We start from the raw sequence: 20,124 nt of genomic DNA on the forward strand, positions 1-20,124 counted from the left end.
GGACCCCAAAACCAGCACCGAGACCCCCCCCAAATTGGCACTGGGACCCCAAAACAAGCACCGGGACCCCCAAATTGGTACTGGGACCCCAAAACCAGCACCGGGACCTCCTTAAACCAATACTGGGACCTCACAGTGGCACCAGGACCCCAAAAGCAGCACCGGGAGTCCCCCCTAAACTGGGCAATGATGGGAAAAATACACAAAGAGCTGGAGGCAAAGTGGTTCTTGGTGCCATTCCGGGTGGGATCAGCTGTGCTGGGACCCATCCAGCATCGGCTTCCAACCCCGGACGCGGTAAAGCCACCAGGAGCCGGCGAGCACGGCAGCAACGGAGAGAACGGCCAAGGTGACGGCCACCGGGATGAGAGGGCTGCGAGGGGAACCTGCGGGAGAGGACGGGGTTGGGATGGAGAGGAGGGATGGGGTTGGGATGGAGAGGAGGGATGGGGTTGGGATGGAGAGGATGGATGGGGTTGGGATGGAGAGGATGGAGGGGGTTGGGATGGAGAGGATGGATGGGGTTGGGATGGAGAGGATGGATGGGGTTGGCATGGAGAGGATGGACGGGGTTGGGATGGAGAGGATGGACGGGGTTGGGATGGAGAGGATGGGGTTGGGATGGAGAGGATGGGGTTGGGATGGAGAGGACGGAGGGGGTTGGCATGGAGAGGATGGATGGGGTTGGGATGGAGAGGAGGGGGTTGGGATGGAGAGGATGGATGGGGTTGGGATGGAGAGGATGGGGTTGGGATGGAGAGGATGGGGTTGGGATGGAGAGGATGGATGGGGTTGGGATGGAGAGGATGGATGGGGTTGGGATGGAAGAGGATGGATGGGGTTGGGATGGAGAGGATGGATGGGGTTGGGATGGAGAGGATGGATGGGGTTGGGATGGAGAGGATGGATGGGGTCGGGATGGAGAGGATGGAGGGGGTCGGGATGGAGAGGATGGAGGGAGTCGGGATGGAGAGGAGGGGGTTGGGATGGAGAGGAGGGGGTTGGGATGGAGAGGATGGATGGGGTTGGGATGGAGAGGATGGATGGGGTTGGGATGGAGAGGATGGGGTTGGGATGGAGAGGATGGAGGGGGTTGGGATGGAGAGGATGGATGGGGTTGGGATGGAAGAGGATGGGGTTGGGATGGAGAGGATGGATGGGGTTGGGATGGAGAGGATGGATGGGGTTGGGATGGAAGAGGATGGATGGGGTTGGCATGGAGAGGATGGATGGGGTTGGGATGGAGAGGATGGATGGGGTCGGGATGGAGAGGATGGATGGGGTCGGGATGGAGAGGATGGATGGGGTTGGGATGGAGAGGATGGATGGGGTCGGGATGGAGAGGATGGATGGGGTTGGGATGGAAGAGGATGGGGTTGGGATGGAGAGGATGGATGGGGTTGGGATGGAGAGGATGGATGGGGTTGGGATGGAAGAGGATGGGGTTGGCATGGAGAGGATGGACGGGGTTGGGATGGAGAGGATGGACGGGGTTGGGATGGAGAGGATGGACGGGGTTGGGATGGAGAGGATGGACGGGGTTGGGATGGAGAGGATGGATGGGGTTGGGATGGAGAGGATGGGGTTGGGATGGAGAGGATGGGGTTGGGATGGAGAGGATGGAGGGGGTTGGGATGGAGAGGACGGAGGGGGTTGGGATGGAGAGGACGGAGGGGGTTGGCATGGAGAGGATGGATGGGGTTGGGATGGAGAGGATGGGGTTGGGATGGAGAGGACGGGGTTGGGATGGAGAGGACGGGGTTGGGATGGAGAGGATGGATGGGGTTGGGATGGAGAGGATGGGGTTGGGATGGAGAGGATGGATGGGGTTGGGATGGAGAGGATGGATGGGGTTGGGATGGAAGAGGATGGATGGGGTTGGGATGGAGAGGATGGATGGGGTCGGGATGGAGAGGATGGAGGGGGTCGGGATGGAGAGGAGGGGGTTGGGATGGAGAGGAGGGGGTTGGGATGGAGAGGATGGATGGGGTTGGGATGGAGAGGATGGGGTTGGGATGGAGAGGATGGAGGGGGTTGGGATGGAGAGGATGGATGGGGTTGGGATGGAAGAGGATGGGGTTGGGATGGAGAGGATGGATGGGGTTGGGATGGAGAGGATGGATGGGGTTGGGATGGAAGAGGATGGATGGGGTTGGCATGGAGAGGATGGATGGGGTTGGGATGGAGAGGATGGATGGGGTCGGGATGGAGAGGATGGATGGGGTCGGGATGGAGAGGATGGATGGGGTTGGGATGGAGAGGATGGATGGGGTCGGGATGGAGAGGATGGATGGGGTTGGGATGGAAGAGGATGGGGTTGGGATGGAGAGGATGGATGGGGTTGGGATGGAGAGGATGGATGGGGTTGGGATGGAAGAGGATGGGGTTGGCATGGAGAGGATGGACGGGGTTGGGATGGAGAGGATGGGGTTGGGATGGAGAGGATGGGGTTGGGATGGAGAGGATGGGGTTGGGATGGAGAGGATGGATGGGGTTGGGATGGAGAGGAGGGGGTTGGGATGGAGAGGATGGATGGGGTTGGGATGGAGAGGATGGATGGGGTTGGGATGGAGAGGATGGGGTTGGGATGGAGAGGATGGATGGGGTTGGGATGGAGAGGACGGAGGGGGTTGGCATGGAGAGGATGGAGGGGGTTGGCATGGAGAGGATGGGGTTGGGATGGAGAGGATGGAGGGGGTTGGGATGGAGAGGATGGAGGGGGTTGGGATGGAGAGGATGGAGGGGGTTGGGATGGAGAGGATGGATGGGGTTGGGATGGAGAGGATGGGGTTGGGATGGAAGAGGACGGGGTTGGGATGGAGAGGATGGATGGGGTTGGGATGGAGAGGATGGATGGGGTTGGGATGGAAGAGGACGGGGTTGGGATGGAGAGGACGGGGTTGGGATGGAAGAGGACGGGGTTGGGATGGAGAGGACGGGGTTGGGATGGAAGAGGACGGGGTTGGGATGGAAGAGGACGGGGTTGGGATGGAGAGGACGGGGTTGGGATGGAAGAGGATGGGGTTGGGATGGAAGAGGACGGGGTCAGGATGGGCTACTGGTTTCCAACGAGGTGCCACCAGCTCCAGTATGGAACTGGGAGCCAACTGGGGTCCAACTGGGAGCTCCTGGGAGCTCACCTTGGAAGGGGATGTCTATGCTGGCGGTGCCGGTGCCGTAGCGGTTGGTGGCCACGCAGTGGTAGGTGCCCCCATGTTCCCGTCGGGCCGCGGGGATGGTGACGGTGGTGCCGTTGTCCCCCAGTTCCAAACTGGTGTTACTGGGCAGCTCCCAGTGGATCCTGGGTGAGGGGTTCCCCTCGGCTCGGCACCGCACCGTCACGTTGTCACCGGCGGCAAAGGTGGAGTGCGGCGACCACACGTGGACGTGGTGGGGTGGGGCTGGAAAAGAGAGAGGGGGCAATTGGGGGGGGACAGGGGGCAGTTTGGGGGGTCAGAGGGGCAGTTTGGGGGCACTGAGGGGCAGTTAGAGGGGTCAGAGGGGCAGTTTGGGGCACTGAGGGGCAGTTTGGGGGCACTGAGGGGCAGTTAGAGGGGTCAGAGGGGCAGTTTGGGGGCACTGAGGGGCAGTTTTGGGGCACTGAGGGGCAGTTTTGGGGGTCAGAGAGGCAGAGCCCCCCCAAAACTGCCCCCAGCCCCTCCGAATTGCCCCCCAGCCCCCCCAAACTGCCCTGAGCCCCTCCAAATTGCCCCCAGCCCCTCCAAACTGCCCCCAGCCCCTCTGAATTTCCCCCAGCCCCCCAAAACTGCTCCCCAGCCCCTCTGAATTGCCCCCCAGCCCCCCCAAACTGCCTCCCAGGCCCCCCCAAACTGCCCCAGCCCCTCTGAATTGCCCCTCAGCTCCCCCAAACTGCCCCCCAGCCCCTCTGAATTGCCCCCAGCCCCCCCAATCTGCCCCCCAGCCCCTCTGAACTGCCCCCAGCCCCCCAAAACTGCCCCCCAAGCCACCCCAAACTGCCCCCAGCCCCCCCAAACTGCCCCCCAGCCCCTCTGAATTGCCCCCAGCCCCTCTGAATTGCCCCCAGCCCCTCCGAATTGCCCCTCAGTCCCCCCAAACTGCCCCCAGCCCCCCGAAACTGCCCCCCAGGCCCCCCCAAACTGCCCCCCAGCCCCTCCAAACTGCCCCCCAGCCCCTCCAAACTGCCCCCCAGGCCCCCCCAAACTGCCCCCAGCCCCCTCAAATTGCCCCCCAGCCACCCCAAACTGCCCCCCAGCCCCCCCAAACTCACCCCAGACCCACAGCGTGACCCCCGCGCTGGCGTTCAGCCTCCGTCCCCGGAGCCAAAGCGTCGCCTCACAGGTGACGTCGCGGCCGTGCTGCTCCGCTCGTGCCACGAACCCCAACTTTAGGGGGGACGAGGAGGAGGAGGGGGCGACGCCGGGGGGTACCCCCCGACCCCAGAGGGACAGCAGAACATTTGGGGGGGCCGAGGGGGGGCCCTGGGCACGAGCGGTGCAGGTGAGGAGCGTCGGGCGCCCCAAAACCACCTCGTCAGGCAGAGAGATTTGGGGGGGCTCCAATCCTGCCGGGAAGGAGAGAAGGGGTTAAAAGGGAACCCCCAAAACTGGGAAGCCTCAAACTGCCCCCCCATAACCAAATGGGGAACCCCTCAAACCGGGGAACCCCCAAAACTGGGACTGCCCCCCCCCCAATTAATTCCAGACAGGGAGACTTGGGGGGGCTCCAATCCTGCCAGGAATGAGAGAAGGGGTTAAAAGGGAACCCCCAAAACTGGGAACCCTTAAACTGATTCCCCCCCCCAATAGGGAACCCCTCAAACTTGGGAACCCCCAAAACTGGGATTGCTCCCCCCCAATTAATTCCAGACAGGGAGATTTGGGGGGGCTCCAATCCTGCCGGGAAGGAGAGGAGGGGTTAAAAGGGAACCCCCAAACTGGGAACCCTCAAACTGCCCCCCACACACACCAAGTGGGGAACCCCATCAGCAGGACCCCCCAAACCAGCACTGAGAACCCCCAAACCGGCACCGGGACCCCCCATGATGAGCACCAGGACCCCAAACTGACATCAGGACCCCCCAAACCAGCACTGAGAACCCCCAAACCAGCACTGGGACTCCCCCCGATGAGCACCAGGACCCCAAACTGACATCACGACCCCCCAAACCCTCCCAGATGGGCATCAGGACCCCCCAAACCAGCACTGAGACCCCCCCAAACCGGCACCGGGACCCCCCAGATGAGCACCAGGACCCCAAACTGACATCAGGACCCCCCAAAAACAGCACCAGAACCCCTTCAGATGATCATGAGGACCCCAAACTGGCATCAGGACCCCCCAAACTGGCACCGAGACTCCCCCCGATGAGCACCAGGACCCCAAACTGACATCAGGACCCCCCAAACCAGCACTGAGACCCCACAAACTGGCACCGGGACCCCCCAGATAAGCACCAGGACCCTAAACTGGGCATCAGGACCCCCCAAATCAGTACTGAGAAGCCCCAAACCGGCACCGGGACCCCCCCGATGAGCACCAGGACCCCAAACTGACATCAGGACCCCCCAAAAACAGCACCAGGACCCCTTCAGATGAGCATGAGGACCCCAAACTGACATCAGGACCCCCCAAACCAGCGCTGAGAACCCCCAAACCAGCACTGAGAACCCCCAAACTGTCACCGGGACCTCCCAGATGAGCACCAGGACCCCAAACTGGCATCAGGACCCCCCAAAAACAGCACCAGGACCCCTTCAGATGATCATGAGGACTCCAAACTGGCATCAGGACCCCCCAAACCAGCACTGAGAACCCCCAAACTGGCACCGGGACTCCCCAGATGAGCACCAGGACCCCAAACTGGCATCAGGACCCCCCAAACCAGCACTGAGACCCCCCTAAACCGGCACCGGGACCCCCCAACACCCCGTTTCTTACGGTAAGCGCGCAGTGTGGTGCTGGTGACGACGCGGCGTTCACCGAAAACGCCAAAGCACTGAATTTCCAGACTCCAGTCGGTGATGTTGGGGATCTCGAGGGAAACCCAAGTGGGTCCTCGCGTTCCCAGTTTGGTGACGGAAACTTCCCAGTTCAAGCGGGTGGGGTTGGAGCAGGAACTGGTGCAGTTGAAGAGGATGGAGGAGCCCAACTCCACAATTGGATCCTCGGGAGCGATGGAGACGCGGCACGGATCAGGGCGCCCTGTGAGAGGACACCCCGTTACGGCAGCACCGGGACCCCCAAAGCGGCACCTTCCAACCAGCACAAGCCCTAAACTGGTACCAGGACCCCCGAACTGGGATCAGGAGCTCAAAACTGGCACTGGGAACCCCTAAACTGGGAATGGGAACCCCTAAGCTGGCAATAGGAATCCCTAAAGTGGCACTGGGAACCCCTAAACTGGGAATGGGAACCCCTAAAGTGGCACTGGGAACCCCTAAACTGGGAATGGGAACGCCTAAATTGGCACTGGAAACCCATAAAGTGGCACTGGGAACCCCTAAACTGGGAATAGGAACCCCTAAACTGGCACTGGGAACCTCTAAACTGGGAAGGGGAACCCTAAATTGGGACTGGGAACTTCTAAACTGGGAATAGGAACCCCTAAACTGGCACTGGGAACCCCTAAACTGGGAATAGGAATGCCTAAACTGGCACTGGGAAACCCTAACTGGGAATAGGAACCCCTAAACTGGGGATAAGAACCCCTAAACTGGCACTGGGAACCCCTAACTGGGAATAGGAATCCCTAAACTGGCACTGGGAACCCCTAAACTGGGGATAGGAACCCTAAATTGGGACTGGGAACTCCTAAACTGGCACTGGGAACCCCTAACTGGGGATAGGAACCCCTAAACTGGCACTGGGAACCCCTAAACTGGGGATAGGAACCCCTAAACTGGCACTGGGAACCCCTAACTGGGGATAGGAACCCCTAAACTGGCACTGGGAACCCCTAACTGGGAATAGGAACCCCTAAACTGGCACTGGGAACCCCTAACTGGGAATAGGAACCCCTAACTGGGAATAGGAACCCCTAAACTGGCACTGGGAAACCCTAAACTGGGAATAGGAACCCCTAAACTGGCACTGGGAACCCCTAAACTGGGAATAGGAACCCCTAACTGGGAATAGGAATCCCTAAACTGGCACTGGGAACCCCTAAACTGGGGATAGGAACCCCTAAACTGGCACTGGGAACCCCTAACTGTGAATAGGAACCCCTAAAGTGGCACCAGGACCCCCCCCAAAACTGGCACTGTGAGCCCCAAACGGGCACTGGGAGCACTAAACCACTCCTAGGATCCCCAGACTGGTGCCAGGGCCCCCCCAAACTGGGACCAGGAGCCTTAAACTGGGAATGGGAATCCCTAAACTGACACCAGTACCCCTAAACCAGCACCAGGTCCCCAAACTGGTGCCAGGAACCCCTAAACCAGCACCAGGAACCCCCCAAACTGGTATCAGGAACCCCTAAACCAGTACTGGGAGCCCCCAAACCAGCACCGGGAACCCCCAAAGTGGTATCAGGAACCCCCAAACCAGCACCGGGAACCCCTAAACCAGCACCGGAAACCCCAAACTGGTATCAGGAACCCCTAAACCAGTACTGGGAGCCCCCAAACCAGCACCGGGAACCCCCAAAGTGGTATCAGGAACCCCCAAACCAGCACCGGGAACCCCTAAACCAGCACTGGGAGCCCCAAACTGGTATCAGGAACCCCTAAACCAGCACTGGGAACTCCAAACTGGTGTCAGGAGCCCCCAAACCAGCATCGGGAACCCCTAAACCAGCACCGGGAACCCCCAAACTGGTATCAGGAACCCCCAAAGCGGCACCGGGAGCCCCCAAACTGGTATCAGGAACCCCTAAACCAGAACCAGGAGCCCAAAACTGGTATCAGGAACCCCTAAACCTGCACCGGGAGCCCCCAAACCAGCATCAGGAACCCCCAAACCAGCACCGGGAACCCCCAAACTGGTATCAGGAACCCCTAAACCAGCACTGGGAGCCCCCAAACCAGCACCAGGAACCCCCTCCAACTCCCCTTAACCTCAACACCAGCACAGTCCCAGCGTTCCCAGTTCCCCCACTTTGGCCGAGCCCGGGAATTGGGGGGCTGGAAGGGGGAACTCACCCCCCCGCAGAAGAAGGTAGAGCAAAGCCACGGCCCCCCAACTGCGGCGCAGCTCCATCCTCCGGTTTACGGCGTAAGAAACGCCTCTTACACCATTTCCTCCCTTTCCGTTGCAAGGGGCCCCCCCCTTTCCGTGCTGGATTTGCAGGGGGGCACATTTCTTTGGGAGGGGCACCCCAAAACCCCCATTTTTCTCAGTGAAAAAGGTCCCAATTGGCAGCTTTGAGAAGGGGGGGGCTCTGCTTTTTTGGGGGGTACGGGGGGATTTGGGGGGGGAAAGAGGGGGGAGCTGGGGTTTGGGGTACAGCGGGGTGAAAGGGGGGGGGCACAAATCTGCTGGGATGGGGGACCCCAAAAGTCTGAGCCTAAGCAGAGAGAATGATGGGTAGCTGGAAATGGGGAGGGGGGAAACACGTTGGGGCACAAAGGGACCCCCAAAATCTGGTGGGGGGGGGGGTTTGAAAACCTGGAGGGAGGTGAAGCAGAAAGGGACCCCCAAGTTTGGGAGAGGGGAGTGGAAATCAGAGCAGAGGGGGCACAAAGACTGCAAATATGGGGGGGGGGGGGGGAAGGGGGTCCAAAGGGGCAATAAATCTGGGGGGGCACAAAGAGAAACAATAGGCAAAAACCTCCCTTTAATGGCTCAGCACCACGTGGGACCCATCCGAATCCATAACTTCCCGTCTCCTTCCAGAGGGAAGGGGGCACAATCCTGCCCGGGGGGGGGTAAATCCTGCTTGGAGGGTCCAAATCCTACTCTGGAGGGGGTAAATCCTGCTTGGAGGGTCCAAATCCTGCTCTGGAAGGGGTAAATCCCGCTTGGAGGGTCCAAATCCTGCTCTGGAGGGGGTAAATCCTGCTTGGAGGGTCCAAATCCTGCTCTGGAAGGGGTAAATCCTGCTTGGAGGGTCCAAATCCTGCTCGGGGCGGGGGGTAAATCCCGCTTGGAGGGTCCAAATCCTGCTTGGAGGGTCCAAATCCTGCTCTGGAGGGGGTAAATCCCGCTTGGAGGGTCCAAATCCTGCTCTGGAAGGGGTAAATCCCGCTTGGAGGGTCCAAATCCTGCTCTGGAGGGGGTAAATCCCGCTTGGAGGGTCCAAATCCTGCTCTAGGGGGGTAAATCCTGCTTGGAGGGTCCAAATCCTGCTCTGGAAGGGGTAAATCCTGCTTGGAGGGTCCAAATCCTGCTCTAGGGGGGTAAATCCTGCTTGGAGGGTCCAAATCCTGCTCTGGAAGGGGTAAATCCTGCTTGGAGGGTCCAAATCCTGCTCGGGGCAGGGGGTAAATCCCGCTTGGAGGGTCCAAATCCTGCTCTGGGGGGGGGTAAATCCTGCTTGGAGGGTCCAAATCCTGCTCTGGGGGGGGCGTAAATCCTGCTTGGAGGGTCCAAATCCTGCTCTGGGGGGGGTAAATCCTGCTTGGAGGGTCCAAATCCTGCTCTGGAGGGGGTAAATCCTGCTTGGAGGGTCCAAATCCTGCTCTGGAGGGGGTAAATCCTGCTTGGAGGGTCCAAATCCTGCTCTGGGGGGGGGGTAAATCCTGCTTGGAGGGTCCAAATCCTGCTCTGGAGGGGGTAAATCCTGCTTGGAGGGTCCAAATCCTGCTCTGGGGGGGGTAAATCCTGCTTGGAGGGTCCAAATCCTGCTCTGGAGGGGGTAAATCCTGCTTGGAGGGTCCAAATCCTGCTCTGGAGGGGGTAAATCCTGCTTGGAGGGTCCAAATCCTGCTCTGGGGGGGGTAAATCCTGCTTGGAGGGTCCAAATCCTGCTCTGGAGGGGGTAAATCCTGCTTGGAGGGTCCAATTCCTGCTCTGGGCAGGGGGTAAATCCTGCTTGGAGGGTCCAAATCCTGCTCTGGAAGGGGTAAATCCTGCTTGGAGGGTCCAAATCCTGCTCTTGGGGGGGGTAAATCCCGCTTGGAGGGTCCAAATCCTGCCCGGGGGGGGTAAATCCCGCTTGGAGGGTCCAAATCCTGCTCTGGGGGGGGTCCAAATCCCGCTTGAAGGGTCCAAATCCTGCTCTGGCGGGGTAAATCCTGCTTGGAGGGTCCAAATCCTGCCCTGGGGGGGGTCCAAATCCTGCTCTGGGCAGGGGGTAAATCCCGCTTGGAGGGTCCAAATCCTGCTCTGGGGGGGGGGGTAAATCCTGCTCAGAGGGACCCAATCCTACTCCTGGGGGGGATGTGTGTGTGCGTAAATCCTTGGAGGGTCCAAATCCTGCCCAGGGGGGCCCAATCCTGCCTAGGGGTGCTGGATCCTTCCCGGGGGTGGGGTTGGGGTGTAAACATCCAGTCCAGGGGAGTCAGATCCTTGTGGGGGGGGTTGGATTCTTCCCTAGGAGGGGTTAACCTGCTTGGAGAGGCCGGATCCTGCCCAGGGGGGGATCAAATCCTGCCCAGGAGGGGATCAAATCCTGCTTAGAAAGACCCAATCCTGCCTAAGGGTGGTGGATCCTTCCCTGGTGGTGAGACGGATCCTTTCCGGGGTGGGGGGGGTCAGATCCTTCCCTGGGGGGGTTCAGGGGGTGTCACGGTAGGGCATGGAGAAGGGATAGAGCGCGGAGTAACGGGTGTCGTGCCAGAGCAGCTTCTCCTCCAGGAAGGCAACGGCGTCGAGCGTCAGCACCAGCGCCTCATGCTTCAGCATGCTGTACACATTCAGCCCTGCGGGGGGGCGAGAAAAGCGGGGTTCAGGGGGGTCCCCAAAGTTTTTTGGGGGGGTACAGGGGTTGGGGAGGGATAAGGAATATTTTTTGGGGGGAGGCACAAAGTTTTGGGGGAGAAATGAGGTTTTCTTGGGGGGGGAGAAAGAAGTTGGGTTTGGAAACAAAGTTGGGGGGGCAGAGTTTTGGGGTCTCCACTGTGTTTTTTGGGGGGGGGGGCAGATGGGGTTGGGGGCGGCACAGAGGTCTGGGGGGGAGAAACACAAGGGGTTTGGGGGGGAAATAAGGGTTTTGGGGGGGCAACGAGTCGGTTTTGGGGAAAACGAGGTGGTTTTGGGGGGAAAACAAGCGTTTTCCAGGGGGAAAAGATGGTTTTAGGGGGGAAAAATGTGGTTTTAGGGGGAAACGAGGGCTTTTGGGGGGAAACGAGGCCTTTTGGGGGGAAAGAAGGCCTTTTGGAGGGGAAACGAGGGCTTTTGGGGGGAAAACGAGGCCTTGTGGGGGGAAAACGAGGCCTTTTGGGGGGAAAACGAGGGCTCTTCGGGGGCGAAATGAGGGCTTTTTGGGGAAACGAGGGCTTTTTGGGGGAAACGAGGCCTTTTCGGGGGGAAACGAGGGCTTTTCGGGGGGAAACGAGGCCTTTTCGGGGGGAAACGAGGCCTTTTCGGGGGGAAACGAGGGCTTTTCGGGGGGAAACGAGGGGTTTTTTGGGGGGAAACGAGGGGTTTTTTGGGGGGGAAACGAGGGCTTTTTTCAGAAAAACAAGGTGGCTTCCGGAGAAAACAAGTTTTTTTGGGAAAAACAAGTGTTTTCGGGGGAAAAAAGGTGGTTTTAGGGGAAGAAAAGATGGTTTTAGGGAGAAAAAAGGTGCTTTTAGGGAGAAAAAAAGTGCTTTTAGGGAAAAAAAAGGGCTTTTTGGTGGAAATGAGGCCTTTTCGGGGGGAAATGAGGCCTTTTCGGGGGGGAAATGAGGCCTGTCCAGGGGGGAAATGAGGCCTTTTCGGGGCAGGGGGAACACGGATCTCACCAACGGCCGGGATGAGGTTGATGGTTTTCAAGGTGGCTGTGGCTGTTGCAATGTTTTCCGGTGCCTCATTCCTGCGGAGGTGGAAATCAGAGATCCAGTTCCTTCCCGCCTCCAGATCCCACTCTGGATCCTTCCCACCTCCAGATCCCACTCTGGATCCTTCTTACCCTTCAGCCCATGGATCCAGATCCCACTCTGGATCCTTCCCGCCTCCAGATCCCACTCTGGATCCTTCCCGCCTCCAGATCCCACTCTGGATCCTTCCCGCCTCCAGATCCCACTCTGGATCCTTCCCGCCTCCAGATCCCACTCTGGATCCTTCCCGCCTCCAGATCCCACTCTGGATCCTTCCCGCCTCCAGATCCCACTCTGGATCCTTCCTGCCCTTCAGCCCATGGATCCAGATCCCACTCTGGATCCTTCCCACCTCCAGATCCCACTCTGGATCCTTCTTACCCTTCAGCCCATGGATCCAGATCCCACTCTGGATCCTTCTTACTCTTCAGCCCATGGATCCAGATCCCACTCCGGATCCTTCCCACCTCCAGATCCCACTCTGGATCCTTCTTGCCCTTCAGCCCATGGATCCAGATCCCACTCTGGATCCTTCTTACCCTTCAGCCCATGGATCCAGATCCCACTCTGGATCCTTCCCACCTCCAGATCCCACTCTGGATCCTTCTTACCCTTCAGCCCATGGATCCAGATCCCACTCTGGATCCTTCCCACCTCCAGATCCCACTCTGGATCCTTCTTGCCCTTCAGCCCATGGATCCAGATCCCACTCCGGATCCTTCCCACCTCCAGATCCCACTCTGGATCCTTCTTACCCTTCAGCCCATGGATCCAGATCCCATTCTGGATTCTTCTTGCCCTTTAGCCCATGGATCCAGATCCCACTCCGGATCCTTCCCACCTCCAGATCCCACTCTGGATCCTTCTTACCCTTCAGCCCATGGATCCAGATCCCACTCTGGATCCTTCTTACCCTTCAGCCCATGGATCCAGATCCCACTCCGGATCCTTCCCGCCTTGAGATCCCACTCTGGATCCTTCTCGCCCTTCAGTCCATGGATCCAGATCCCACTCTGGATCCTTCCCTCCCTCCCTCCGTCTGACACCCATTCCCACCCGTCTCGATGCCACCTCTGAACTACAGCTGCTCTAATCCAGATCGTGGATAGAGAGTTTGAACAGAACCAGCCCAAGCGCTGATCCTTAGGGAATTCCAAGCATTCCCTGCTTCTGACGGGATTGAAAAGAGAGGGGTGGACCCCTAAAAGAGGGTGGAGAACCTCCTATAAAGTGGGGCGGGAACCCCCAAACCTCCCTTTTCCCCACACTCACACATCCACGATGAGCACGGAGCTGCCCCAGCGCCGATAGCGCACCAGATCCAACAGGTATTGGGGGTCGGAGGTGGGAATGTCCAGGTTGTCCACGATGTGGAGATCATCCTGGGATGGAAGAGGGGTGAGAAGCTGGGGGGGGGCATCACAGGATCCCCAGCTCCCCCCCCAAAATGTTGAGGACCCCCCCCGTACCTGCATCAGCTTCACCGTTAGGGCCACCTTGAGCCCCAACACCCGCACCTTCATGGGCAACATGTAGAAGTAGCTGGTGGGACCGCGCGGGCCGTGGGCGATGCCACCTGCGAGGGGACCCGATTTAATGACATGTCCCCAAAGAAATTGTGACCACAGACCCCCCCAAAATCGTTCTGGGGGGGACAGCGAGCCCCCACCCCCCTCAGATACTCACTCACCGCCGCGCCAGAGCGGAGAGCGGATGCTGCCGTGCCGGGCTCGGCCTGAGCCTTTTTGGCGCCAGGGTTTGCGGCCGCCACCGCGCACCTCGGCTCGCGTCTTCACCTTGGCGTAGCTCTGGGGGGGACACGGGGACGCGGAGTGGGGCGTTAGGGGGACAGGGGACATGGTGGGGACACAGGGAGGAGAAAGGACGTGAGGATGTGGGGAGACATGGGGACATTGGGGGGACATGGGGACAGTGAGGGAGGGGGACATGGGGGACACGGGGACATGGAGACATTGGGGGGATTTGGGGACGGACATGGGGACAGTGAGGGAGGGACATGGGGACATTGGGGGACACCACAGGGAGGAGAAAGGACGTGAGGATGTGGGGAGACGGCCAAGGACGTAAAGGGGGGACAGAGGGATACTGGAGGGAACAATGTGGGGGACAGGGACACGGGGACAGTGAGGGGGGGACATGGGGATGTTGAGGGGACGTGGGGACATTGGGGGACATGAGGACAGTGAGGGAGGGGGACATGGGGGGACATGGGGATGGAGACATGGAGACATTGGGGGGATGTGGGGACGGACATGGGGACAGTGAGGGGGGAACATGGGGACATTGGGGGGACGCAGAGAGGAGAAAGGACGTGAGGATGTGGGGAGACGGCCAAAGACATAAAGGGGGGGACAGAGGGACACTGGAGGGAACAATGTGGGGGACAGGGACATGGGGACATTGGGGGGACATAGGGACATTGGGGGACACGAGGACAGTGAGGGAGGGGGACATGGGGGGACACGGGAATGGGGATATGGAGACATTGGGGGATGTGGGGACGGACATGGGGACAGTGAAGGAGGGACGTGGGGACATTGGGGGGACAGGAGGACAGTGAGAGGGGAACACGATGACAGGGAGACATGAGGACATCGGGGGGGGGGGGAGCCCTCCAACCCACTCTGCCCCCCAAACCCCCCTCTGCCCCCCCTTAACCCTTCCCTGCCCCCCCCCAGCCCCTCCTTAACCCCTCTCTGCCCCTCAAACTCCCTTCAGGCCCCCCCAAACCCCTTTCAGCCCCCCCTTAACCCCTCTCTGCCCCCCTTAACCCCTCTCTGCCCCCCTTAACCCCGCTCTTAACACCCCTCGAACCCCCTTCAGCCCCCCCTTAACCCCTCCCTGCCCCCCCTTAACCCCCCCCTGCACCTCCTTAACCCCTCTTTGCCCCTCCTTAACCCCCCTTGAACCCCCTTCAGCCCCCCCAACCCCTCCCTGCCCCTCCTTAACCCCTCTGTGCTCCCCTCAAACCCCCCTCAGCCCCCCCTTAACCCCTCCCTGCCCCCCCTTAACTCCTGTGCCCCCCTTTAACCCCCTTCTGCACCTCCTTAACCCCTCTTTGCCCCCCTTAACCCCCCCTTAAGAGCCCTTGAACCCCCTTCAGCCCCCCTTACCCCCTCCCTGGCCCCCTTAACCCCTCTGTGCCCCCCTCAAACGCCCCTCTGCCCGCCCTTAACCCCTCCCTGCCCCCCCTTAACCCCCCTGTGCCCCCCCTTTGCCCCCTTTAAGCACCCTCAAACCCCCTTCAGCCCCCCCTTAACCCCCCTCTGCCCTCCCCCCCAAAATCTCCCCCCTCTCACAATCCTCTTGTAGTTCCGTTGCCACGTGGCCACCGTGTGCAGGATGTCCAGCCTGGGGAAGGGAGGGGTGCTCAGGGAAATGGGGGGAGCCCCCCCCGCCCCCCCCAGTCTCCTCCCCCTTTTTTTGAGGGGACCATGGGGAGACATGGGGACAGTGAGAGAGAGACATGGAGACATTGGGGTCCTCAGCCCCTCAACCCCCTCCCTGTCGGGTATGAGGGGGGGATCTGGGGGGGCCCACCTGGGGGGGACAGCGAAGACGCCGGGGTGGAGGTCAGCGAGGCCACGGCGCTCGAGCTGGTGGCCCCGCAGCGAGTCCACCCAGGCCTGGGCCGGGCGGCGCTGGGGGGGGACGGGGACACGGCAGGAGCGGAGCACGGGGGACAACGGCAGCGGATCCAGCAGCAGCGGCGGCTCTGGGGACAGGGGACGAGGCCACCTCAAAGCCTCCACGATGGCCTCAGCCCATGGGGATCCCATCCTTGGTGGCCCCATCCCATGGGGATCCCATCCCCACGGAGAATCTATCCCACTCCTGATGTCTCTAGCACATGAAGATCCCATTCCTGGTGGCCCCATCCCGTCCCTGGTGGCCCCATTCCATGGAGATCCCATCCCATCCCATCCCTGGTGGCCCTATCCCATGGGGATCCATCCCGTCCCTGGTGGCCCCATCCCATCCCTGGTGGCCCCATCCCATCCCTGATGTCTGTAGCCCACGAAGAACCCATCCCTGGTGTTCCCATCCTGTCCTTGGTTTCCCCATCCCATCCCTGGTGGCGCCATCCTATGGAGATCCCACCCCTCCCCACCCCATCCCATCCCTGATGTCCCCACCCTATGAAGACCTCATCCCTGATGGCCTCATCCTAAGGCGATCCCGTCCCTGTTGGCCTCATCCTATGGAGATCCCGTCCCTGTTGGCCTCATCCTATGGAGATCCCATCCCGGATGGCCTCATCCCACAAAGACCCCATCCCTGATGGCCTCATCCTAAGGCGATCCCATCCCTGATGGCCTCATCCTAAGGCAATCCCATCCCTGATGGCCTCATCTCAAGGAGATGCCGTCCCTGACATCCCCACCCCACCCCTGGTGTCCCCACCCTATGGACACTCCATCCTTGGTGTCCCCAACCCTGATGTCCCCATTCCATCCCGGACATTCCCACCTCACGGAGCTCCCATCCCGGATGTCCCCAGACTCACCCCTGGGGGGCTCCGAGGTCTGGGGGGTCTCGGTTGAGACCTATGGAAGGGCAACCATGAAAGGCGAGAGGGCAACCAGGAGGAGGGAGAGGGCAACCATGAAGGGGAGAGGGCAACCATGAAGGGGGGGGAGAGGGCGACCATGAAGGGGGCGGAGAGGGCGACCATAAAGGCGGGGGGAGAGGGCGACCATAAAGGCGGGGGGAGAGGGCGGCCATGAAGGGGGGGGGAGAGGGCGACCATGAAGGGGAGAGGGCGGCCATGAAGGGGAAGAGGGCGGCCATGAAGGGGAGAGGGCGGCCATGAAGGGGGGGAGAGGGCGACCATGAAGGGGGGAGAGGGCGACCATGAAGGGGGGGGAGAGGGCGACCATGAAGGGGGGGGGAGAGGGCGACCATGAAAAGAGGAGAGGCTAATTGGGAGGGAAGGAGTAAGGGGGCGGCCATGTTGGGGGGGGCAGCGTCCTCTGCCCCCTCCCCCCCGCCCTTTCCACGACCCGAACTCCCCCCACAACCACCCCAACCGGTCCCCCCCGCTCCCCCCTTTACCGTCGCCGCCCCGGTGCGGCCCCATCCCCCTGTCCCGGCCCTGAAGGCGGCGGCGAGGACGCCGCGAGCCCCCGCCACACGGATCATGGCGGGCGCAGCGCGACGGGAGAGGGGAGAAGGCGGAGGAGAAGCGCGCGGTGATGACGTCACGAAGAGCGCCGCCGCGAGGCCCGCGCCGCACTACTTCAGGGCGGGCGTCATTGGGGATGACGTCAAAGAGAGCGACGCAGAGGGGCCCCCGCCACACTCATCATGGCGGATGCAGGGTGCCGGCGCGTAGTGATGACGTCACGTCGGTGCGTCTACGGCGGGGGGGGGCAATGGTGGGGGGTTCATCCCAGCATCCGTGACCCCTCCCAGTTCCCCACCCCAGTACGAATGCCCCATCCCAGTGCCCCTTCCCAGTTTGAATGCCCCATCCCAGTGCCCCTTCCCAGCACTACTGACCCCTCCCAGTACCACTGCCCGGTCCCAGTGCCTCATCCCAGTTCCCCATCCCAGTGCTCCTTCCCAGTATGAATGCCCCATCTCAGTACAACTGATCCTTCCCAGTACCACTGCCCGGTCCCAGTGCCCCTTCCCAGTATGAATGCCCCATCCCAGTTCCCCATCCCAGTTCCCCATCCCAGTGCTCCTTCCCAGTATGAATGCCCCATCCCAGTTCCGCTGCCCCTTCCCAGTGCCCCTTCCCAGTATGAATGCCCCATCCCAGTGCCCCTTCCCAGTATGAATGCCCCATCCCAGTGCCCCTTCCCAGTATGAATGCCCCATCCCAGTTCCGCTGCCCCATCCCAGTGCATCTTCCCAGTATGAATGCCCCATCCCAGTGCCCCTTCCCAGTACGAATGCCCCATCCCAGTGCCCCTTCCCAGTATGAATGCCCCATCCCAGTGCCCCTTCCCAGTATGAATGCCCCATCCCAGTTCCGCTGCCCCATCCCAGTGCATCTTCCCAGTATGAATGCCCCATCCCAGTGCCCCTTCCCAGTACGAATGCCCCATCCCAGTGCCCCTTCCCAGTACGAATGCCCCATCCCAGTGCCCCTTCCCAGTATGAATGCCCCATCCCAGTTCCGCTGCCCCATCCCAGTGCATCTTCCCAGTATGAATGCCCCATCCCAGTGTCCCTTCCCAGTACGAATGCCCCATCCCAGTGCCCCTTCCCAAGGGGGGCTGGATTGGGAAAGGGGGGGCTGGATTGGGAAAAGGGGGGATTGGATTGGGAAAGGGGAGGTGGATTGGGAAAAGGGGGGGCTGGGATGGGAAAAGGGGGGGGCTGGATTGGGAAAGAGGGGGGCTGGGATGGGAAAGGGGGGATTGGATTGGGAAAGGGGGGATTGGATTGGGAAAGAGGGGTTGGATTGGGAAAGGGGGGATTGGATTGGGAAAGGGGGGGCTGGATTGGGAAAAGGGGGGGCTGGGATGGGAAAGGGGGGCGCTGGGTTGGGAAAGGGGAGGTGGATTGGGAAAAGGGGGTGCTGGATTGGGAAAGGGGGGGCTGGGTTGGGAAAGAGGGGGGCTGGGATGGGAAAAGGGGGGGGCTGGGATGGGAAAGAGGGGGGCTGGATTGGGAAAAGGGGGATTGGATTGGGAAGGGGGGGCTGGATTGGGAAAGAGGGGTGGATTGGGAAAAGGGGGGGGCTGGATTGGGAAAGGGGGGATTGGATTGGGAAAGGGGGGCCCCCCAGGCCCATCTGCAACCGCTTCTCCTCCCATCCCGCATCCGGTTGGCGCTGAGCCGGGGGGTCCCGGGGGGGTGGGAAGGGCTGGAATTTTTGGGTTGGGGGGAGCGCCAACACATTCCCATCCTCCCACCTTTTCCCAGTTAAATCCCTTCCGCATCCTGGAATTGCAGTTCCCCAGAATGGGGGGGGAGGGGGGGGATGCTTAAGATTTGAGGGGACATAGTGGGGCGCCCATAGGGGCAAAGCGGGGTGCCCATAGGGAAAAAGTGGGGGGCCCATAGGGGCAAAGCGGGGTGTCCTATAGGGACAAAGTGGGGCACCCATGGGGAAAAAGTGGGGCACCCATAGGGACAAAGTGGGGTGTCTTATAGGGGCAAAGTGGGGTGCTCAAAGGGACAAAGTGGGGCTCTCATAGGGATAAATTCGGGCTCTCATAGGCATCAAAGTGGGGCGCTCATAGGGACAAAGTGGGGTGCCCCATAGGGACAAAGTGGGGTCCTCATAGGGACAAATTGGGGCTCTCATAGGCATCAAAGTGGGGCGCTCATAGGGACAAAGCAGGGTGTCCTATAGGGGCAAAGTGGGGTGCTCATAGAGACAAAGTGGGGCACCCACAGGGAAAAAGTGGGGCACCCATAGGGACAAAGTGGGGCACCCATAGGGACAAAGTGGGGTGTCCTACAGGGACAAAGTGGGGGTCTCATAGGGACAAAGTGGGGTGTCCTATAGGGAAAACTGGGGCCCTCATAGGGGTAAAGTGGGGTCCCCTCATAGGGACAAATTGGGGCTCTCATAGGCATCAAAGTGGGGCGCTCATAGGGACAAAGTGGGGTCCTCATAGGGACAAATTGGGGCTCTCATAGGGACAAAATGGGGTGCCCATAGGGGCAAAGTGGGGCTCTCATAGGGACAAAGTGGGGTGTCCTATAGGGACAAATTGGGGCACCCATAGGGGCAAAGTGGGGCGCCCTATAGGGACAAAGCGGGGTGTCCTATAGGGAGAAAGTGGGGCACCCATGGGGGCAAAGTGGGGCACCCATAGGGACAAAATGGGGTGTCCATAGGGTGTCACCCCACCCCATGTCACCCCATGTTGCCCCATGTCACCCCACGCCATGCCACGCCATGTCACCCCATGTCGCCCCATGTCACCCCATGTCACCCCATGTCACCCCATGTCGCCCCATGTCACCCCATGTTGCCCCATGTCACCCCACGCCATGCCACCCCATGTCACCCCATGTCGCCCCATGTCACCCCATGTCACCCCATGTCGCCCCATGTCACCCCATGTTGCCCCATGTCACCCCACGCCATGTCGCCCCATGTTGCCCCATGTCGCCCCATGTCACCCCATGTCACCCCATGTCGCCCCACGCCATGTCTCCCCATGTCACCCCATGTCACCCCATGTCACCCCATGTCGCCCCACGCCATGTCTCCCCATGTCACCCCATGTCACCCCATGTCGCCCCACGCCAT

The 20,124-nt window shown here is 60.7% G+C and overlaps 2 protein-coding genes across 2 annotated transcripts; both read right to left on the reverse strand.

The window, feature by feature from the left end:
- Nucleotides 1–108: 108 nt before the first annotated feature.
- Nucleotides 109–8,356, reverse strand: LOC128849551 (intercellular adhesion molecule 5-like). Its single transcript, XM_054051847.1, has 5 exons — nucleotides 8,121–8,356; nucleotides 5,920–6,183; nucleotides 4,250–4,543; nucleotides 3,141–3,401; nucleotides 109–386 (listed from the first exon to the last, which is right to left on the reverse strand). The coding sequence occupies exons 1-5, from the start codon at nucleotides 8,176–8,178 to the stop codon at nucleotides 250–252; spliced, it is 1,014 nt and encodes a 337-aa protein (XP_053907822.1). The 5' UTR covers nucleotides 8,179–8,356; the 3' UTR covers nucleotides 109–249.
- A 1,883-nt stretch (nucleotides 8,357–10,239) lies between these two features.
- MRPL4 (mitochondrial ribosomal protein L4) lies at nucleotides 10,240–17,045 on the reverse strand. Its single transcript, XM_054051744.1, has 9 exons — nucleotides 16,959–17,045; nucleotides 16,411–16,450; nucleotides 15,444–15,618; nucleotides 15,203–15,254; nucleotides 13,573–13,690; nucleotides 13,352–13,458; nucleotides 13,155–13,264; nucleotides 11,808–11,878; nucleotides 10,240–10,781 (listed from the first exon to the last, which is right to left on the reverse strand). The coding sequence occupies exons 1-9, from the start codon at nucleotides 17,043–17,045 to the stop codon at nucleotides 10,636–10,638; spliced, it is 906 nt and encodes a 301-aa protein (XP_053907719.1). The 3' UTR covers nucleotides 10,240–10,635.
- Between the last annotated feature and the right edge of the window lie 3,079 nt (nucleotides 17,046–20,124).

Source organism: Cuculus canorus, chromosome 30, assembly GCF_017976375.1.
Source record: "Cuculus canorus isolate bCucCan1 chromosome 30, bCucCan1.pri, whole genome shotgun sequence".
NCBI classification, from domain to species: domain Eukaryota; kingdom Metazoa; phylum Chordata; class Aves; order Cuculiformes; family Cuculidae; genus Cuculus; species Cuculus canorus.

Excerpts from the sequence above, each read along its gene's own strand:
- LOC128849551 (XM_054051847.1), bottom strand. The coding sequence starts at position 8,178 with ATGGAGCTGCGCCGCAGTTGGGGGGCCGTGGCTTTGCTCTACCTTCTT. Across the intron at positions 6,184-8,120 it reads CTACCTTCTTCTGCGGGGGG|GGCGCCCTGATCCGTGCCGC; the intron begins GTGAGTTCCCCC and ends GTCCTCTCACAG. Across the intron at positions 4,544-5,919 it reads CACCACACTGCGCGCTTACC|GATTGGAGCCCCCCCAAATC; the intron begins GTAAGAAACGGG and ends CCTTCCCGGCAG.
- MRPL4 (XM_054051744.1), bottom strand. The coding sequence starts at position 17,045 with ATGATCCGTGTGGCGGGGGCTCGCGGCGTCCTCGCCGCCGCCTTCAGG. Across the intron at positions 15,619-16,410 it reads GACCTCGGAGCCCCCCAGGG|AGCCGCCGCTGCTGCTGGAT; the intron begins GTGAGTCTGGGG and ends CCCTGTCCCCAG. Across the intron at positions 10,782-11,807 it reads CAACCTCATCCCGGCCGTTG|GGCTGAATGTGTACAGCATG; the intron begins GTGAGATCCGTG and ends GCCCCCCCGCAG.